General features: G+C 34.6%; 1 protein-coding gene across 8 annotated transcripts in view; it reads left to right on the top strand.

The window, feature by feature from the left end:
• Nucleotides 1-18462, top strand: part of CACNA2D1 (calcium voltage-gated channel auxiliary subunit alpha2delta 1) — a 506844-nt gene that overhangs the window by 433131 nt on the left and 55251 nt on the right. For all 8 annotated transcript variants that reach the window (XM_035020464.1, XM_035020463.1, XM_035020460.1 and 5 more), the window contains exons 13-18: nucleotides 2302-2380; nucleotides 3549-3598; nucleotides 5042-5131; nucleotides 13141-13218; nucleotides 15126-15200; nucleotides 15479-15553. In XM_035020464.1, the coding sequence (XP_034876355.1) occupies nucleotides 2302-2380; nucleotides 3549-3598; nucleotides 5042-5131; nucleotides 13141-13218; nucleotides 15126-15200; nucleotides 15479-15553 (447 nt within the window). The remainder of the gene's footprint in view (nucleotides 1-2301; nucleotides 2381-3548; nucleotides 3599-5041; nucleotides 5132-13140; nucleotides 13219-15125; nucleotides 15201-15478; nucleotides 15554-18462) is intronic.

The following is an 18462-nucleotide window of genomic DNA, read 5'->3' as shown; positions in this document are numbered from 1 at the left end:
AAACTTTTGGGGTCAAACAAAATGACAAGTATTTTTGTTGTTTGGGGGAAGTTTCTGTTTTGTTTTCTACTAGTATGTGTTTTGGCTGGGTTGTGTTTATTTGGACTGTTTGATGAATAGCATCAGTCAAAATCACATGGTGTGTGTCTAAGTATAACCCCTATGTTGGTAGAAATACTTGCCTTTCAGGGACATTGATAGAATAATTCATTTAGTCTTATTTATTTCTCTTTACTGAAAAGTATTTTTTGTGGGAAAATACTTTACCAGAACACTGCTGTGGTAAGAGAGACACTAAGACAAAGCAGTGCTTTAAATTGAAAATTTGAGACATGCTTTCAAATGTTCATTGTGATGGAGATCTCCCACATGCTTTCTGGGGCATCTGGGTTGTTTCCCTGCCTTGAATTCATGTGACAATTGTTTAAGGTATAGCAGTTAAATTGAATTATCAGTAGGGTGACATACCAGTTTACAGAAGTATTTCCATTTAGGAGTAAGCTCAACTATGTCAGAGGCAACACTACATTGAAATATGAGCTGTATAGACAGCCCCAAAAATAAATTTTTAGAATTTAAGAAAATGAAATTGTTACATTTTAAGGAATTGGGGGGAGGGGTAGACAGGTGTCGCCGACTTCTGTTAACCTAGAATGAGTCACTTTTCCTTATAAATTGAGATGATTAAAATTCAGATGTGTCCTGCAAATGGCTGAGGCAAGCCTGGACAAGTGAAGGGTGGCTCACAGAAAACTTTACAAGGGAAACAGCAACATCTCCAGTGTACGTCTTGGGGCAGGGATTGTTATGAAGTGATCTCTGTGTGGCCAAGACCAGTGGAGGAACAGAAAACAGATGTGAAATCTCTTTTGAGATTTGCGCTCTGCAGTCATGTGCAAAGATGAAAACAGGCGAAACAATTAGAAAATGTCAGTTCAAACAGTCAATCGACATGAATTAGGGAAAAGCTGTTAACATAGTTCAAACCAGAACATGAATTCATGGAAAAGTGATTTTCTGCATGTTTATCTTTAGAAAAGGCTAAAATGTTTAACTTAAAATACTGTTTTACTTAGATTACTAAATTAGTAAAAATCAATATATCCTAAATAGCCATTTTATTAAATATTTGTTGACATTGAATTTATCCTCTACATTCTTGTATTATTATGAAATTACAGTGTTTTCATAATTAAGTATAATGGCTTCTGATAAACATTTACATTACTGTATTTTAAAAATGATCTCAACTGAATTTTTAAAATATTTGCATATTAGAAACAATCAATGTTTTGATTGTCTTTAAAAATTCTGGGAGCTTAACATGTGTATTTATATAGCCTAGTTCTCTTTTATAGGAAGTTAGTAACATCATAATCATGTATGTGCATACTAAATATTTTCATGGTGTGAAAGTAGTTAAACTCTTACTAAGTATAATTGCCTTAACTAAAAGCGTAATGACCTCCTTTCTTTGTCCATTGTTATAATCACATATTTATGAAACAGGAATTTTTTTTTTAAAGATTTTATTTATTTATTTGAGAGAGAGAATGAGAGAGAGAGAGAGAGAGCATGAGAGGGGGGAGGGTCAGAGGGAGAAGCAGACTCCCTGCCAAGCAGGGAGCCCGATGTGGGACTCGATCCCGGGACTCCAGGATCATGACCTGAGCCGAAGGCAGTCGCTTAACCAACTGAGCCACCCAGGCGCCCATGGAATTTTTTTTTTTTTTAAGATTTTATTTATTTGACAGAGAGAGAGAGCGAGAGAGGGAACACAAGCAGGGGGAATGGGAGAGGCAGAAGCAGGCTTCCTGCAGAGCAGGGAGCCCGACATGGGGCTCGATCCCAGTACCCCAGAATCATGACCTGAGCCGAAGGCAGGTCGCCTAACAACTGAGCCACCCAGGCACCCCTGAAACAGGAATTATTATTTTTACTTATTTTTTGCAGTGACTAAGTATGTGGAAAATATGTTTTAACCAGGGGAGACAGGTGAAGTCGGTTGGGCATAAAAGATGCCATTTCTATGAATAGAACCTGAGTTGTGATTCTGACATAGGATCAGGACCTGGTGCTGGGCACCCGAGTGCTGTCTTAAATTTAGTAACTGAAGTCCATGTTGAGAGTAGGTTATGGGGTTTCTCTCTGGTGACTTTCTGAAAGATTGGCCTCGATTTTTCTTGTCACATTTATCAACTGAGTAGTATGCTTTTATTTGTTTTTTGCTTTAGCTATTTTGTGTTGGCATTCAGTTAAATTTTATGCAGCCTAACAGATCCCTGTGTTTCAATTCACCAGGTACGTGTATTCACATTTTCAGTTGGTCAACATAATTATGACAGAGGACCTATTCAGTGGATGGCCTGTGAAAATAAAGGTAACAGATCTGTTTTCTCGAGCACAATTTAGTACTAAAACAAAATCGATAGTTGTTAATTCTACATATTCTCATTTAAGATAAAGTTGTAGCTAATGTTTACAGGAATAGAGACAAGAGTAAGATGTTGCATGTGGTTTCTTTTTTTAAAGATTATTTATTTGGGAAAGAAAGAGTGGGGGTTGGTGAATGGCAGAGGGAAGGGGGAGACAAGAGTCTTTTAAGCAGACTCCATGCTGCGTGCGGAGCCCGATGCAGGCTGGATCTCATGACCCTGAGATCAGGACCTGAACCGAAGCTGAGTCAGACACTCAACCAACTGCGCCACCCAGGTGCCCCAAGATGTTGAATGTGTTTTCTGCAGAGAAAACCCACACACAAAACACTTTAAAATTATTACGATTACAGTATATAAAAAATTCAGACATTTGATCGTATGGTGTATGATATCATATATTGATATCATTCGATGCTTTATTTAGAGCTACTTAATGATACTTACCAAATAGAATCTTACCTGAAAAATTAAGAATGAAAGAATATCTGAATCACATAAAACTTACATATAAGAAAGTATGACATATAAGTGCATTTTTTCTGAATGGTTGAATTTTCTTTTAAATGTCTTACACATTCCTAGATAATTCTGATTTTGTGTAGTGAGCCCATGTTTCCGGTGTACACAGAAAAAAAACAAAGATGTTGTTTGAAAAACTGATCACATAGCAATAAAAGGAACCTCAATTTATTATGAAAGTCATATTTACGCAAATATTTTATATAAATGTAATTGTCAGATACCCATTATCATGTATCTTTAATAATTTCTCCAGTGATAAAGTATTTTAAATGAAGCCAGGTTCCCTACTGTTTGGTAGAAAAACCACATTTATTTGATAACAGTTTATAAGAAACATAGTGAAATTTCTCTTAAAGCTTATGCATTTGTTAGGGATATACAGTAATCAGACATTTTCTACATTTATTGGTGGTATTGATATGTTAGTGTTTGCTCATTTAGAAGTGAAAAAATGCTCCTTTTTCCTCCAAAGACCTAAAATAATTTTGTGGCCATGTATTATAATGTAATATGTGTGTGTGTGTGTGTGTGTGTATATATATATATATACACACACACACAAAAAAAATATGTATGTATATGTTTCAGGTTATTATTATGAAATTCCTTCCATTGGAGCAATAAGAATCAATACTCAGGTATGGTTATTTAAATTTTGTTTAAATTATTTTTTCAAAGAACAAGATGTTTCTTTGCTTCTTTAAATATGCTCAATTGGATAAAATAGGTGAAAATGAAAAAATGATCCATAATACTGTATTTCTAACAAAATGATGAGTATCATGGTGATGTATTGATTGTTATTTCATTGAAGTTCCAAGTGTTTTCAAATATCCAAAACTCAGGTAAAAAACTGTGTATGTTGCTCTTCTCAGATGTTAAAAACATCATCGAAAATAAAATGAAAATTTACTGACAATCTCGTTTCATTTTAACTTGAACTTGGCTCTATTTCAGATCATTTAAGTGAGTTTCTTCAAGTTGCAGATGTACCACAAAGAAAATTAAGCAATACTTAATCTGGACAAATTATATAGGATTCTAATCAGAATTTAGATTCTAATCAGAAATTAGATACGTCCCAAAAAACCCCTGTAGATCTATTTACCCATTTAAAATAAACTTACAACAAGGAGATGATTTTTCTATAACCATTTATTTTATTTTATTTTTAATTATTGAATTCTTTTTATTTTTTCAAATTTTTATTTAAATTTCAGTTAGTTAACATAAAGTGTAATACTGGTTTCAGGAGTAGAATTTAGTGATTCATCACTTACATATAACACCCAGTGCTCATCCTAACAAGTGCCCTCCTTATACCCATCACCCATTTAACCATTCAGTTTAAAACTTGCCTGTTAAATAACCTCGTAGATCGAAGCAACAAAGTTAATTTAAATGTATATTATTTTTACGTATTCATAAATAATTTAAAATCATTACTCAATTTTAAACATAACTGAGGATCCACAAAATAGACTAAGTCAAAATTGAACATAAATAACATGGCATTTGTGGAACTGAATACTGACTGTGTTTTATGTTGAAATGAAACAGCGCTGCACTTGACTCTGATGTCTCTCTTGGCACAGTATTTCATTTATTTTTGATATGTTTAAATGTAGTTTTGAATTTCAGCCAAACGATCTGTGATATGAAAGCAAGTATGTGGCTGCTTTATTATTTCACATTTGTGTGATTCCATCCAGTAAATCACAGAGCCTTAAATAGTTTAGATTAACCTAAAGCAATTTACAAGGAACGTATTTCACTTATCATTGGCTGTACCTCAAAAAAAGGATGTATTGTTAATAGAAAAAAACTGGGGAAGATATACTGTATAAATAATATGAGTTAAATATTATTGATTCAAAGTATGTAGAGATACCATTTATGGTATATCCAAAATAGGAATTAAATGATTATAGATTTACTCTCTTAATAATTTTGATTCCATATTTATTTTTGACTCTGGGTAGTTTTCTTCTGTAGAGTTATTTTGTTTTTGTTTTAGTACAGCATTTCTGTTTTTCAACCACTTAACCCTTTTTTTTTTTTTTTTTTTTTTTAATAAATAGGAATATTTGGATGTTCTGGGTAGACCAATGGTGTTAGCAGGAGACAAAGCTAAGCAAGTTCAATGGACAAATGTGTATCTGGATGCACTGGTAAGAGATTGGCTGTTCAGCCAAAGACTGTCCTAACAAAAGCACATAGCTATTTCTGCTTCTTTCTAGGTGACATTTATCACTTCCAATTCATTAAACCCTTTCTAAAAGTCCTTCTGTCACAACCTTTTTTTCTAGAATTTAGATAATATACATAAAAACTTAGACTTGTCTAATCACAGATATGAAGTGTTACTTTATTTTTTAGGTGATCTGTTAAGAATATGGGATTGCAAACCTCAGATCTTGAATTTGTGGCCATTTCAATAACATTATGAATTTATTTTATTTTATTTTTGTTATTAACATATAATGTATTATTTGTTTCAGGGGGACAGGTCTATGATTCACCAGTCTTACACAATTCACAGTGCTCACCATAGCACATACCCTCCCCAATGTCCATCACCCAGCCACCCCATCCCTCCCACCCCCCCTCCACTCCAGCAACCCTCAGTTTGTTTCCTGAGATTAAGAGTCTCTTATGGTTTGTCTCCCTCTCTGGTTTCATCTTGTTTCATTTGAATTTTTATGTAAAAAAAATACTAAAGTCATATGAATGTATACCTGCGACTGCAGACTTTGAGTAAATCTGAGGAAAGGTTTTTAAAGTAGACTTCAGCTAGCAGGAGCATGCGTAGCCTCCACAACTCAAGTCAGACCCAACAAGGCTCAGAAGTACACGCAATTAAATAGGCAAATAATCTTACCCTACTCTGAAATCATCACAAACCTAATAACCTCTTTATATATAATATCTTCTTTCGAATTCAACCCCAGATTTTTATGGAAATAAGCCATTGAAATGATCAGACGTGGTGCAGTGTAACAAAAACATGTCAAGTTGTCCGTTGTACAATTGAAATTTTAATAGAGGTCATACTTTGATCTTTCAAAGCAGTGGTTCTCAACTGGGGGTGATTTTGCCACTCACAGGCCATTTGGATATATGTCTGGATGTTTTCCCTTGTCGTGACTGGGATGGGGAGGGATGGCTACTGGCATCTCGTGGATAGAGGCCAAGGAAGCTACTAAAAGTGGTACAATACACTGGACAGTCCCCTCACCCCATGCACGTGCACACAACAAAGAATTATGCAGCTCAAAATAGCACTAGAGCTTAAGTTCAGATAACTTGTCTAACGTAAGTTTTACTTCCTAGTGTGAAAATTATTCCTAGTGTGAAAATTATAAATAGTAAATATCGTACTTAAGATTTATTCATAGGCTTAATCTTTTTTTTTATTCTTATGTTAATCCCCATACATTACATCATTAGTTCTAGATGAAGTGTTCCATGATTCATTGTTTGTGCATAACACCCAGTGCTCCATGCAGAATGTGCCCTCCTCAATACCCACCACCAGGCTAACCCATTCTCCCACCTCCCTCCCCTCTAGAACCCTGTTTGTTTTTCAGAGTCCATCATCTCTCATGGTTCGTCTACCCCTCCGATTTCCCCCGCTTCATTCTTCCCCTCCCGCTACCTTCTTCTTTTTTTTTTCTTAACATATATTGCATTATTTGTTCCAGAGGTACAGATCTGAGATTCAACAGTCTTGCACAATTCACAGCGCTTACCAGAGCACATACCCTCCCCAGTGTCTATCACCCAGTCACCCCATCCCTCCCACCCCACCCCCTACTCCAGCAACACTCAGTTTGTTTCCTGCGATTAAGAATTCCTCATATCAGTGAGATCATATGATACATGTCTTTCTCTGTTTGACTTATTTCACTCAACAAAATACCCTCCAGTTCCATCCACGTCGTTGCAAATGGCAAGATCTCATTCCTTTTGATGGCTGCATAATATTCCATTGTATATATATACCACCTCTTCTTTATCCATTCATCTGTGGATGGACATCTTGGCTCTTTCCACAGTTTGGCTATTGTGGACATTGCTGCTATAAACATCGGGGTGCACGTACCCCTTTGGATCCCTACTTTTGTATCTTTGGGGTAAATACCCAGTAGTGCAATTGCTGGATCATATGGTAGCTCTATTTTCAACTTTTTGAGGAACCTCCATACAGTTTTCCAGAGTGGCTGCACCAGCTTGCATTCCCACCAACAGTGTAGGAGGGTTCCCCTTTCTCCGCATCCCCGCCAACATCTGTCGTTTCCTGACCTGTTAATTTTAGCCATTCTGACTGGTGTGAGGTGGTATCTCATTGAGGTTTTGATTTGGATTTCCCTGATGCTGAGCGATATTGAGCACTTTTTCATGTGTCTGTTGGCCATTTGGATGTCGTCTTTGGGAAAATGTCTGTTCATGTCTTCTGCCCATTTCTTGATTGGATTCTTTGTTCTTTGGGTGTTGAGTTTGATGAGTTCTTTATAGATTTTGGATACTAGCCCTTTATCTGATATGTCATTTGCAAATATCTTCTCCCATTCTGTCGGTTGTCTTTTGGTTTTGTTGACTGTTTCCTTTGCTTTGCAAAAGCTTTTTATCTTGATGAAGTCCCAATAGTTCATTTTTGCCCTTGCTTCCCTTGCCTTTGGCGATGTTTCTAGGAAGAAGTTGCTGCCTGTGTTCTCCTTTAGGATGTTGATGGACTCCTGTCTCACATTGAGGTCTTTCAACCATTTGGAGTCTATTTTTGTGTGTGGTGAAAGGAAATGGTCCAGTTTCATTCTTCTGCATGTGGCTATCCAATTTTCCCCAACACCATTTGTTGAAGAGACTGTCTTTGTTCCATTGGACATTCTTTCCTGCTTTGTCGAAGATTAGTTGACCATAGAGTTGAGGGTCCATTTCTGGGCTCTCTATTCTGTTCCATTGATCTATGTGTCTGTTTTTGTGCCAGTACCATGCTGTCTTGATGACGACAGCTTTGTAATAGAGCTTGAAGTCCGGAATTGTGATGCCGCCGGCTTTGCTTTTCTTTTTCAATATTCCTCTGGCTATGCGGGGTCTTTTCTGGTTCCATACAAATTTTAGGATTATTTGTTCCATTTCTTTGAAAAAAGTGGATGGTATTTTGATGGGGATTGCATTGAATGTGTAGATTGCTCTAGGTAGCATTGACATCTTCACAATATTTGTTCTTCCAATCCATGAACATGGAACGTTTTTCCATTTCTTTGTGTCTTCCTCAATTTCTTTCATGAGTATTTTATAGTTTTCTGAGTACAGATCCTTTGTCTCTTTGGTTAGATTTATTCCTAGGTATCTTATGGTTTTGGGCGCAATTGTAAATGGGATCGACTCCTTAATTTCTCTTTCTTCTATCTTGTTGTTGGTGTATAGGAATGCCACTGACTTCTGTGCATTGATTTTATATCCTGCCACTTTACTGAATTCCTGTATGAGTTCTAGCAGTTTTGGGGTGGAGTCTTTTGGGTTTTCCACATAAAGTATCATATCATCTGCAAAGAGTGAGAGTTTGACTTCTTATTTGCCAATTTGGATGCCTTTGATTTCTTTTTGTTGTCTGATTGCTGTGGCTAGGACTTCCAATACTATGTTGAATAGCAGTGGTGATAGTGGACATCCCTGCCGCGTTCCTGACCTTAGGGGGAAAGCTCTCAGTTTTTCCCCATTGAGAATGATATTCGCTGTAGGTTTTTCATAGATGGCTTTTATGATATTGAGGTATGTACCCTCTATGCCTATACTCTGAAGAGTTTTGATCAAGAAAGGATGCTGTACTTTGTCAAAAGCTTTTTCTGCATCTATTGAGAGGATCATATGATTCTTGTTCTTTCTTTTGTTAATGTATTATATCACATTGATTGATTTGCGGATGTTGAACCAACCTTGCAGCCCAGGGATAAATCCCACTTGGTTATGGTGAATAATCCTTTTAATGTACTGTTGGATCCTATTGGCTAGTATTTTGGTGAGAATTTTTGCATCCATGTTCATCAGGGATATGGGTCTGTAATTCTCCTTTTTAATGGGGTCTTTGTCTGGTTTTGGGATCAAGGTAATGCTGGCCTCATAAAATGAGTTTGGAAGTTTTCCTTCTGTTTCTATTTTTGGAACAGTTTCAGAAGAATAGGTATTAATTCTTCTTGAAATGTTTGGTAGAATTCCCCTGGAAGCCATCTGGCCCTGGGCTTTTGTTTTTTGGGAGATTTTTGATGACTGCTTCAATTTCCCTAGTGGTTATAGGTCTGTTCAGGTTTTCTATTTCATCCTGGTTCAGTTTTGGTAGTTGATACATCTCTAGGAATGCCTCCATCTCTTCCAGGTTATCTAATTTGCTGGCATAGAGTTGCTCATAATATGTTCTTACAATTGTTTGTATTTCTTTGGTGTTGCTTGTGATCTCTCCTCTTTCATTCATGATTTTGTTGATTTGGGTCATTTCTCTTCTCTTTTTGATAAGTCTGGCCAGGGGTTTATCAATCTTGTGAATTCTTTCAAAGAACCAGCTCCTAGCTTCGTTGATCTGTTCTACTGTTCTTTTAGTTTCTATTTCATTGATTTCTGCTCTGATCTTTATGATTTCTCTTCTCCTGCTGGGTTTAGGCTTTATTTGCTGTTCTTTCTCCAGCTCCTTTAGGTGTAGGGTTAGGTTGTCCACTTGAGACCTTTCTTGTTTCTTGAGAAAGGCTTGTATTGCTATATACTTTCCTCTTAGGACTGCCTTTGCTGCATCCCAAAGATTTTGAACAGTTGTGTTTTCATTTTCATTGGTTTCCATGTATTTTTTTAATTCTTCTTTAATTTCCTGGTTGACCCATTCATTCTTCAGGAGGATGCTCTTTAGCCTCCATGTATTTGAGTTCTTTCCGACTTTCCTCTTGTGATTGAGTTCTAGTTTCAAAGCATTGTGGTCTGAAAATAGGCAGGGAATGATCCCAATCTTTTGGTACCGGTTGAGACCTGATTTGTGACCTAGGATGTGATCTATTCTGGAGAATGTTCCATGGGCACCAGAGAAGAATGTGTATTCCGTTGCTTTGGGGTGGAATGTTCTGAATATGTCTGTGAAGTCCATTTGGTCCAGTGTGTCATTTAAAGTCTTTATTTCCTTGTTGATCTTTTGCTTAGACGATCTGTCCATTTCAGTGAGGGGGATGTTAAAGTCCCCCACTATTATTGTATTGTTGTCGATGTGTTTCTTTGCTTTTGTTATCAATTGCCTTATATAATTGGCTGCTCCCATGTTAGGGGCATATATATTCATAGGCTTAATCTTGATGAGATGACTTAATTGATGATTTGACTAATGTAATATATCAGAGAGAACCAGAATACTGAGCCCTGAAAAGTAAATGCTGATTCAGTAACCCTTTCTCCTACTTGGAGTACAATTATATGCTGATACTACTTTTCTGAATGCAGCGATGACCCCAAAGGGCAAAATGCAATCCATTTAGAATTACTTATCATTTGGTTCTTGTAAAATAAACATATACAGGAAGTTGGAAGAAAAATAGGCACTATTAACAGCAGCTTTGCATGCTAAGAAAGATAAAGTGAAGCTTGCTTACCTCAAACCCTAGCTAAAATTACTATCCAGTGCTCCTTTGACATCACATATTTATTTAAGGTCACATGGTCATCTAAAGCTATGGTCAAAATGTTTCATTTTTCCAAATCCATCACAGGACAGGGTATGATAGAAGGAGTCAATAATTATGCCCTCTAGGATTTCCTATGACCAAAAGTTCATTAACCAGCACATCTGCGTTGTTGGTAAGGTTCTTACTGATAGCACAGATGATGTTAGGAATAGGTTTTGGTTCTAAACGCACTGTTCAGTAAGCTGGAACTAAATGTAAAACAAGAAAAAAAAAAAGTCACAGGAATTGGCTAGTCAGTGGACACATAGAGCATTCTTGTACTAATGAGAATGAAAAGTGACTGTCTTGTATTTCTAATTACATGTCTATAATCTCTGCATGTAGAAGATTTACTATATATGCTGCTCAGTATGTGCTGTGGTTACATTAAGAAAAAAGTGGTAAACATATTCCAAGACAAAATGTAAAAAATATAATGAGAAAAATGAAAAGAACTCTGGAAATTCAGAAGAAAGAAGCCATGTATTTGGGGATGGTGTAGGGTGAGGTTAAAAAGATGGTGATAGTTTAGCTGAACGTGTAAGTCCAGGTGAGATTTCTGCAATTGGTGGGGAGTAGCGAAACCACACAAAAAGGGTGTGGTATGAGTTGAGCAACTGCTGGGTATGTTGCAAAAATACTACCTCAGTCATTTTTGGAGCTAACGGGAGATGAGAACAGAAACAAGACTGGGACAACGTTGTGGAAGGTTCCTTTTATTTGAGAGATAAAGTGAGCTTCTTTGGACAAAAAGAGAGAGATGAAGAGAGTTGGAATCAAGAAAACACAAATATCAGATAAATTCCAGGAGAGCAGAAATCACGTCTTATTTCTCTTTTTTGTTCTCTAGAGACTGGCACAGCGTCTAGGAATAGAGTACAAATTTTTTGTCCTATTAGTAAATGAGAGAATAGAAATTGGGCACCATTGAGTTCGTCGATGATCGTGTCTCCTATGTTAGAAGTCTAGTATCTCATTTTAGGGTAGATATTACCATATTCTAAATATGGTAATATTAGAAGCAAATTACCATACTCTATATAAATGCAAATGTGATGTGCAGAAAATGTATCCATATATACTTTATCATGTGTCATGCTAGCATTTCAATAAAACTATGCATATACATTGTAACTCAAAAATTTCTCCAAAAGGAATATGTGCTGAATTAGGTTTTGGAAACAAGTTTTATGCGTTATCTATAATCTGACTTTATTGAGGTGGAAAGTTTTTATTGCGAATGTGAATTTGCATATTTAAGGATGTTTTCATTGTTGAATATTCTGGCTTAGAACTAAATGGAGAGCCAACATGTATATCATCATACACCAATTATGTGTAGTTGTTTCCTTAATTGTATTTGTCCCAAACAGTTTCATATCTTGTTCTGCTGAAAGCTTCCATGTGATTGTCCTTCTTCATTAGTTCAGTTCCCATTGTTTTTGGGCATCCCACATGCACGATGATCAACTATTGCCTAAGACATTTTCTCCATGAAGCCACGCTGCTTCTGGAATTAGAACAAGGGTCATGAGATTTGGATTTGGGGTCATTATTCACAAGGAGATAACTAATATTTTCTCAGCAAATTTGAAATTTTCAGCAATAATTTTAATCATTTTAAAGAGTGATTCTTTGGGAAATGTAGTTTTGACATGAAATGATGGTAAAAAATATATAATTGCTGTAGATAGCAGTAATAAAAAAAAAACAAAACACAACCTCTGACTTGAAAATCAGTTTATTTCAACTAATCTCCACGGATTCATTTAATATCTGAAATTATCTACATGCCGATTAACACTAGGTCATTATTTTTGTTCATGTTTATTTTGCTCCATGACCAGACTGTTGGCTTCGATGCTTGCAGTTGGCTATATTATTTGACTTTGTCAAAAAACACTATTTGTTTTGGAGGGTATTGAGGAGCATTTAGAACAGCATAGTATTTACCTAGACTATTGCAGAAATGCAGTATTGATAGCGTGTTTCTTCTATTTATCCTGCTATACATCTGTGATGTATAATGAGGCCTTTGGCTTAGGGCATGAAAGAATTAAGAATGAAGCTACCAAAAGGAAGGCAAATAAATCCTATGAAACAGTATTTTATTATCACCCTCCTCATGGAATCCTGTGATATTAGGTAAACTATCACTGTAAACAGAAGGGTGCAAGGGCAGGGTGACTGAAATATTTAGTGTCATTTGATTTTTATTTTTTTTTTTTACGTTATTCGCAATGCCCTCTTAAGCTGTTATTTTAGATGTCACATGCTTCAAGAGCTGCCTAATCGATTCTGATTATTGATTTTTTTTAATAAAAATAAAAGTTTTTTAAAAGCTTTCAAAATTCTTTAATAATTCTTTGTGTCTCTTTATAATGTAACCATAAAATGCAGTGTCGGATACCAGAGACTACTGCAAAATGACAAAGTTTAAATTGTAATTCTGACTTGCCTTTTCTTTGTGAATCTATTTTTAGGAACTAGGACTTGTCATTACTGGAACTCTTCCGGTCTTCAACATAACGGGCCAAGTTGAAAATAAGACAAACTTGAAGGTTAAAAGTTAATTGATAAAATTAATAATAATAAATGATAAACGGTGACGTTGAAGCTGAGTGTGGATAAGATATTTCTATAAGGAAATACATACAGTGTAACTGTCTTGTGAGACCAGAAGTAAGAGGGAACAGCTGCTTATATGATAACCACCTGGGAAAAAGGAAATGCAGGTCAAGTTCTCTGTTTCCCCAGAGCCAGGAGTCAACTTAACTCTATTTAACTATGAACTGATGAGAACACAAGTTCAGACTCTGGGAGGAATTACATGATAAATGGGCAATACTGTGGTGTTCCCCCTCCCCCCCCCTTTTTTTTTTTAAATGTGTCTGAGTTATCCTTGGAGCTCAGAAAGAAAAATCCAAAGAACAAAACCATGGTGATGTTTGTAGCCGGTGTATAAAGGTATATTTCTTGAATCATTCCTCCTCCAACTCCCATTCAAACAGTGGGGTTTTTTTTATCCTCACATAATTTAAGCATCTGATTTAAAATGAATAGGTCTCCATTTTTTTTTTCTATTTTTTAAGATTCAAGAAAAATACTTCATGAATTTCCTAACAGTGTTGATTTCTGCAGCACTGGTAATATTGTCAATGCAATAAGATACTAACAACTTAAAGTTCTGAAAAGTCCGTATCTTGTACTTATTAAATTCCATTCCTTATTTTTCAAATACTCCTGATTTTGAGGGAGGGTTGCATTCTTGTTTCTTAGCTTGCATCAGAAAGAATTTGGGATTGCAGGAGAAATTAAGATTTTTTTAATACTAAATACTCATTTTATGCTTTGGTTGACATTCCAGATGGGAAAGAACTTTATTTCCAGTTTATGGCATAATAAAGTCTACTGCATTTATTTGTTCAGTTATTATAAATTTCACTTGAACTCTTTATTTTAATAATGTGGCCATCAAAGACATTAGTTATTTCTCTTGGGGAAACCATTATCATTATTAAATATCTGTGGGTTCTAACTAATTTAACCCATAAAGAGTAATTGTCTAACTCCTCAGATGGACTGTTTAAGGAAATGCTTTAATTAGGAATTTCTGCTTAGAGTAGGATTGGTCCCTGGCAAAAGAAAATAGTTCTTGACATAACTTTCTCTCTCCCTGTGTACCTACACAAAATTCACAGTGTTCTCATAATAACTATTGAGTGGATTTTATAATTTTCTTTGTAACATTTTATTTTATAATTTATATAATTCTATTTAAAACAAAAATTCCTGATTCTAAGTTTTAATACCATTTTCATCTTTAATGTCCCAGGGAAGATTATGATAGCAGTTTGCCACATAGCCTTGTTGAGTTGGAACTAAAGTTTTGATACCCATTGCTTGGTATTTAGAAGTTACCAGCCCTGAGAAACAGTTTTGAGGGTTTCTGCTATTTTATTACAGTGAGGTCAGATACTTTTCAGGATAATTACACATATGCAGGCACTGTCAATAGCAAATAAAAACAAAAACAAAACCAAAACCATTATTTTCTCATTTCACATTACTGATATCTTCAGGCTGAACATTTCTGTGATTTTTTTAATCATAGTACACCACAGAGTCACAGAGTACTCTCATACACACACAGCTACAACTGACTGTACAGAAGCAATTAAAATAAGTATTAGGGATAATGAGTACAAGAGGCATCAAATAAAAATTTCCTATCTTTTCTGTTTTAGCTGTACTTACCAAGATTTCATTTTTTAAAGTTAATGATACAGTTGTGGGTAAACAGAGGTGAGAATCATTGTAGACTGATATAAGTGTCTCACCCTTATACATGTTTTAGCTAGTATGGAATACACCTATTGTCAAGCAAAAGGATGAGCATATATTAATTGTGTAGAAATATATGCATTTTTGATATAAGATACACTTCCTTTTTGCTATCTTCTTATAGAACCAGCTGATTCTTGGTGTGATGGGAGTTGATGTGTCTTTGGAAGACATTAAACGACTAACACCGCGTTTTACAGTAAGATGAAATTTACTCTTTGGGTGTCTTTTTCATTTTAGAGCTTTGTACTGATTTAACTTGTCTATAAAGCATTTGAGTAATTCTCAAAAATCATGTGCATTTAACTTCACAAAGGAGCTAAACGTTAAAAAGGATCTTAAAATATAAAGATACCATGTTATCTTTCTTCATGCTTTAAAATGTATTATTTAAGAATTTTTTCTTTTAAAGAATGTGATTTCTGATTGTGATTCAGACTGAAAGTTTTCTGGTTGTTTTTTTTTTTTTTTCCCCAGCTGTGCCCCAATGGCTATTATTTTGCGATTGATCCTAATGGTTATGTTTTACTACATCCAAATCTTCAGCCAAAGGTATGTATATAATGTGTTTACAGTGACTCATGCAATTCTGTAAAATTAATGGTTAATGTTCTTAATAGGTTTGTCATCTTTAAACTCACTATATAGCAGTAAATATACAAGAATGTTATATCTATTATGTTAATGGATGACAAGACCACAGTTTATAATATATGAAAGTGTGAAAGCAGTTTTCATTTTCTCTTACTAATTTAGCTATCCCATATTCCTATCAAATATTTAACTATCCAGTATTCACACCTCAAAGACAACCATTATCCTCCCGTGCCTAAATTCACACATCCCACCTGGGGTTGTGATTAAGGCTGGAAGGTAGTGAGGAGATGGCCCCAGATGGGTGTGAACCTGATAAATAGAAGTAATGTTCCTCTATGCTCAGGCCACATGTTCCGACACCCTTTTTTCTGGTAATTATCTCTCCTTTTCATCTCCCAGAGGATTTGTCTTTCTACTTTGGGGCAGGCTTATAAAACTTAAATGAAATTCAGTTAAGTAAAACTCCACGGGATGGGCTTCAGAAATAGGAAGTGTTTATTCATCAGGGAGTTGTGCAAAAGAGATAAAATCCCTTAGATAAACTATTTTATCCTAATCTTTATGCCAAGATATAAAATATTTTCCTGTATATCTCCTCAAATTTATTTCACTGTCCATTAGTGCTTCACAGGTGGGGTGAATATATATTTATCTAGAGGCAAAAAGTGGCAGAATCTTCCTATATTATGTAATTGTAATTTATAAACATCTTCAAGTTATTGTTTAACTTTGAAGATGATACTGAAGATACTTTAACCCATGCTGGAGGGAAATATATCTGAATTTAGGTTTACTACCATCTTTTTCTCCGTCATGGGTATTTCATGTTAGTGATATCTTAGGGCATACACAAGTAGGTGCATAAACACACACATACATTTAATGTTGAGTCATCTAAATATTCAAATCAATGATAATTAAGAACCATTAATATTGAATACAAAACCATACTAAGTGGTTACAATACATGTGTTGATTTTAATTCTTCTCACTTTGGAACTTACTTCCATATAAAATCCATCGTGATCTAAATATTAGCTAATCAAATGTAGCTGCTGATCACTCTGCATTATTTTTCAAGCGTTTTTTTTTATTATTATAAATGCTATAGGCATTTCTTCCCATTATTATGAGTATCACAGCGTTAAGTTCTTCTTAATAGAGTTATTTATGATTAGCTAAACAGTCTGTGATTTTGTCACAGTTGAAAATTTTTATCTTTTTAAATCTTATTTAAGATTTTTTAAAAATTTTCATTATTGTTTGGTCTTTATATATACAGTATATTTTCATTTATATTTCCACAACTGAAGTGATTTAAAAGCAGTAACAATGTTATATGCTCAAGGGTGTGAAGGATCCCCATTTTTATGATTGTAGTTCTTAACCCCTTCCCCAAAAGGAACTTTATTATTGAGACAAAAAAATAAGAATAATGAGAATAATGTACACACAATATAAAGATATAAATCTATCACTTAGAGGCAGTAATTTGAAAAAGATTTTCCCCTTTTATACATTCTTCTAATAACCAGTATTTATGGAGAAAATTTTTTTACTCTTTGATGTCAACATACATTTGGCTCAGATTTGGAATAATTTACTAAAACTCATAAAATTACAATGAGAATATAAATTCTCTAGAAACTCTTATTACAGCCCAAGTGACTTTTCTTCAGCAGTATGTCAGCTTTTCATATTTTTATACAGGAAATTATTATAAGCAAGTATGCAGCAAAGATATTTAGAAAATGCTATTTTATAAAACCATTAAAATATGTTTGAACAATCAATGTATTCTTTTTTCTGAAACTCATGCTTGTGAATTAAATGTGCTTGTGAATTCTCATCATTAGGTTAAACATGATGATTTCTATTGTGTGGGTGATGGTGCATGCTATACAGGTAGAAGAAAGAACCTCATAAAAGGATGATACAGTATGAGCCAATGGTTTTAGAAATTGACAAGTACAAAGGACCAATATGGTAACAGCTAGTGTACTAACAAAATTATTCTCAATCCTTCTATCAGAAATATACCAGTAGAAATAAAGGAAGATAATGCTCTGTTTTCATAGTATCCCTTATTTAACAAGGGCAAAGTTTAGTGTTATTACACATATTCTTTGCTGAATGCCTTGTGTTTGCTTCCTAAAACAATGATCTTAAATTATTTCAGTACAATTTTGTAGTTTGTAGAAGGCAGTATGAGTATCCTTTAAAAAGGCTTTATAACAGGAAATAAAGTGGCTATAAACCTTTTGCTTATCTAATTTTCTAAGGAATCATTATTTATCTTCTTGAAGTGTACTGTCTCTACCATGACCACATTTTGACAAATACTGGATTATGTATTATACTTTGTTTCCAAATGCATTTTAAATTGCTTCCATTTTGTTTCATAAAAATTACCAGATCAGGTATGCTTACTAGATACCTAATTTTGGTCAATCTTAAGAAATATTTATTGTACAGGAAACTGTACATAATCTACATTTTAGAAGTCAGTATTTAAAATAAGTCTATGAAAATTACAAAAAAAATACAATAAGTTTACAGTGTTAGGATTAAATTCTCCTTTAGTTCCACAGATACAACATTTGGTAACACTTCAGAAAACAAAGGCACACATTTTAAGGGTTTACTATTAACACTTTTCAGAATCCTATAATATTTATATCTGAACACATTTGAATCATGTAAATTCTAAAATTTGCTGGTTTGGGTTTTTTTTTTTTTTTTTTTTGGAATCAGCATAAAAGTTGTCAGAGGCAAACTACCTTTCTCACTTCCCAAATACGTATTTCTTTGGAGAAAAAATAAAAGGAAAATATGAAGTCATTTTTTTTTTAATTTTATTCTTA

This window comes from Mirounga leonina, unplaced genomic scaffold (assembly GCF_011800145.1).
Source record: "Mirounga leonina isolate KUSES-001 unplaced genomic scaffold, KU_Mleo_1.0 Mir_174, whole genome shotgun sequence".
NCBI classification, from domain to species: Eukaryota; Metazoa; Chordata; class Mammalia; order Carnivora; family Phocidae; genus Mirounga; species Mirounga leonina.
This window is presented reverse-complemented; position numbering and strand designations above follow the sequence as displayed.